Source organism: Dipodomys ordii, unplaced genomic scaffold (assembly GCF_000151885.1).
Source record: "Dipodomys ordii isolate 6190 unplaced genomic scaffold, Dord_2.0 Scaffold31, whole genome shotgun sequence".
Classification (NCBI taxonomy): domain Eukaryota; kingdom Metazoa; phylum Chordata; class Mammalia; order Rodentia; family Heteromyidae; genus Dipodomys; species Dipodomys ordii.
The window spans coordinates 2,009,138-2,012,176 of record NW_012267247.1 but is presented as its reverse complement, the minus strand read 5'-3'; the positions used below and the strand labels follow the sequence as shown (position 1 = coordinate 2,012,176).

At 41.1% G+C, this 3,039-nt stretch overlaps 1 protein-coding gene across 1 annotated transcript in view; it reads left to right on the top strand.

The window, feature by feature from the left end:
* Nucleotides 1-3,039, top strand: part of Psmd11 (proteasome (prosome, macropain) 26S subunit, non-ATPase, 11) — a 38,835-nt gene that overhangs the window by 12,124 nt on the left and 23,672 nt on the right. The window contains exon 3 of the mRNA XM_013016525.1: nucleotides 1,395-1,519. Coding sequence (XP_012871979.1) covers nucleotides 1,395-1,519 — 125 coding nt within the window. The remainder of the gene's footprint in view (nucleotides 1-1,394; nucleotides 1,520-3,039) is intronic.

Sequence of the window (3,039 nt, the reverse complement as noted above, 5' to 3'; positions counted from 1 at the left end):
TTTTTCTTTTTGCTTATGTGGTGCTGAGGAATCGAACCCAAGGCCTCAGGCATGCAAGGCAAGCGCTCTACCACTGAGCCACCTTCCCAGCCCCAAGCCCTCCAATTTTTATTAATTTGACAAACACATCTTTCGTTTGTTGTTAATATGACTTTCTTGTAATTCTTGTTTTGTTATCCTTCTAAAAGAGGGAACAGGCTGGGATGTAGCTTAGTGGCAAAGCACTTGCCCAGTACCCCCCCCAAAAAAAAATACAGTTAAAAAAAAAAGAGGGGAGCTGGGCACCAGTGGCTCATGCCTGTAATCCTAGCTACTCAGGAGGCTGAGATCTGAGGATCTCGGTTCAAAGCTAGCCTGGGCAGGGAAGACTGTGAGATTCCTATCTCCAATAAACCACTAGAAAATTGGAAGTGGTGCTGTAGCTTAAGTGGTAGAGCACTTGCCTTGAGCTGAAGAGCTGAGGGACAGCACTGAGGCCCAGAGTTCAAGCCCCATGACCAACAGCAACAACAACAACAACAAAAAAGGGAACATCTTTTTCATTAATTGTTTTAAGGTTAGGTTTTGCAGATACAGGAGGAATTGTTGAAGGCAATAGTAAAGCCTGAAGGGTAAAATAATGTAACTTTTTTTAAGGCTGAACTGGAGAGTACTTTGAAAAGGAAAGAAGAGAATCTTCAATTGAAAATCTGTTTAAGGAACACTGACTGCTAAGACAGATTTGGGAATAAAAAGTATTTTGTTTTTCATAAACTTTTATAACCAGATCATATTTGTTTATGAAGAAGTGGGCAGGAGCAGAGCATGTTGCATGTTCTAGAAATTACTTTGCTGTTTATTTTTCAATAGGATGGATAATGAGGAATAGATTTGAGTGTTTCATGGTCATTGATACTCTAGCAGTCCAGGGCTGAGTGGGGAATAGAATATAAATTTGGCGGCTGGCACTTGTGACTCACGCCTTTAATCCTAGCTAGTGGTGAGGCTAAGATCTGAGGATCAGTGTTCAAAGCCTGCAAAATTTGAGAGACTCTATCTCCAATTAACCAGCAAAAAGCTGGAAGTGAAGGTGAGGCCAGTTTTGAGCAGAAATATCCAAGCAAGATTGTAAGACAGTACTGGAACGAACACACACACACGCACACATACACACACGCACACACACGCACACACAAATTCACACACACACACAAATTTGGTATATGATACTTAACTTATTTTTGCTACTCTCTGATCTGCTTGGAATGCCATAAACACTTCTAAGTTTTATGTAAACTGATTCCAGTGATATTAATACTGATTTTTTTTTTATGGTAGTAGGTCAGTTTTTCAAACCCATATTTTTGTCCCAATATTAATGTTTACTTTTCTTTTGTGAATTAATTTCCTCACAGAACTTGGAGGACTCCTGAAGTATGTACGCCCTTTCTTGAATTCCATCAGTAAGGCTAAAGCAGCTCGTCTGGTTCGATCTCTTCTTGATCTGTTTCTTGATATGGAAGCAGCTACTGGACAGGAGGTAAGTTATGTTAATGACAGAAAGTAGATAATAGGGAACAAAGTTGATTTCACAGTTGCCTGCTTCACTGTGGTCCTGTGGAGGAGAGACAGCTGGGAGGACAGCTCAGGACTTATCATGTCAGTTTCTCTTTGTTGCAGGGCATTTGATACTTTGAGTCTGTCCCATGCTTTGCTTTGTAAGTGGAGATTGTCAGTGGTCCCTGGAATCCTCATTACATCAGGGTCACAAACTGATTCTTGTCTTTGAGGTATTGTATTGCCACACCTTTGTAATGTTTTCTGTGTCTGTGGTACCTTTCATCTTGTGTCACAGAGCTCCTTATGAGCACTAATTAAATCTTACGGCATCCTTTCTTGGCATGTTTTGTATTGTGTACATGCCTTTATTGAAGGGTGAGCATCCATCTGTTCTGTCTTATGTGTGGAAGTGACTCTGTTTCTGTTCACGTTATTTACAAGTTCAAAGTAGATCTTGAACTGTTTGAATGACTGCCTCCTTTTTTTTTTTTCAAAGATAGATGTATTTTCTATTAATTCAGGAAGAGACATACAAAATTAAAAATTATTTAGTAAAGAATGGCAGATTCCAGAAAGTTATACTGTAGTGATTTGAAGCTGTTTGCTGTGCATTAGGCACTGGTATGGATGCTAGGGTACAGTTGTAAAAACACACAGTAACTGCTTATTTATTTTTTTATTTCTATTTTTTTGTCGGTCATGGGTCTTGAACTGTGGGCCTGGGTGCTGTCTATCAGCTCTTCAGCTCAAGGCACGTGCTCTACCACTTGAGCCACAGCACCGCTTCCAGTTTTCTGGTGGTTTATTGTAGATAAGAGTCTCATGGAGTTTCCTGCCCAGGCTAGCTTTGAACCTTGATCCTCAGATCTCAGCCTCCTTAGTAGCTAGGGTTATGTAACAGGCATGAGCAACTGACTAAAGTTGCAAACTAACTTGGAGCTTTTTTAGTAATTATTTGAGGTGATCTTTTGTACACTGAAGTCTCAGAATTTTCTCCTTCTTATAATATAAAACTTACTTCCTGGGTAGAACCTCATTTGTCTAATGATAAATTCTCTTCTTTTGTAGAAGTATACTCAACTCTTATTTGATGCTGCCTTAAAATTAGTGGGATTTAGCTGGGCATTGGTGGCTCATTCCTGTAATCCTAGCTACCTAGCTACTCAGGAGGCTGAGATCTGAGGATTACGGTTCAAAGCCAGCCTTTGATCACCAATAATCTACCAGAAAACTGGAAGTGGCTCTGTGGCTCAAGTAGTAGAGCGCTTGTCTTGAGCTGAAGAGCTGAGGGACAGCGCCCACGCCTAGAGTTCAAGCCCCACTACTGACAAAAAAAAAAATTAGGGCTGGGAAGGTGGCTCAGTGGTAGAGCGCTTGCCTTGTATGCTCGAGGCCCTGGGTTTCGATTCCTCAGCACCACATAAGCAAAAAGAAAAAAGCCAGAAGTGGCGCTGTGGCTCAAGTGGTAGAGCGCTAGCCTTGAGCTGAAGAGCTGAGGGA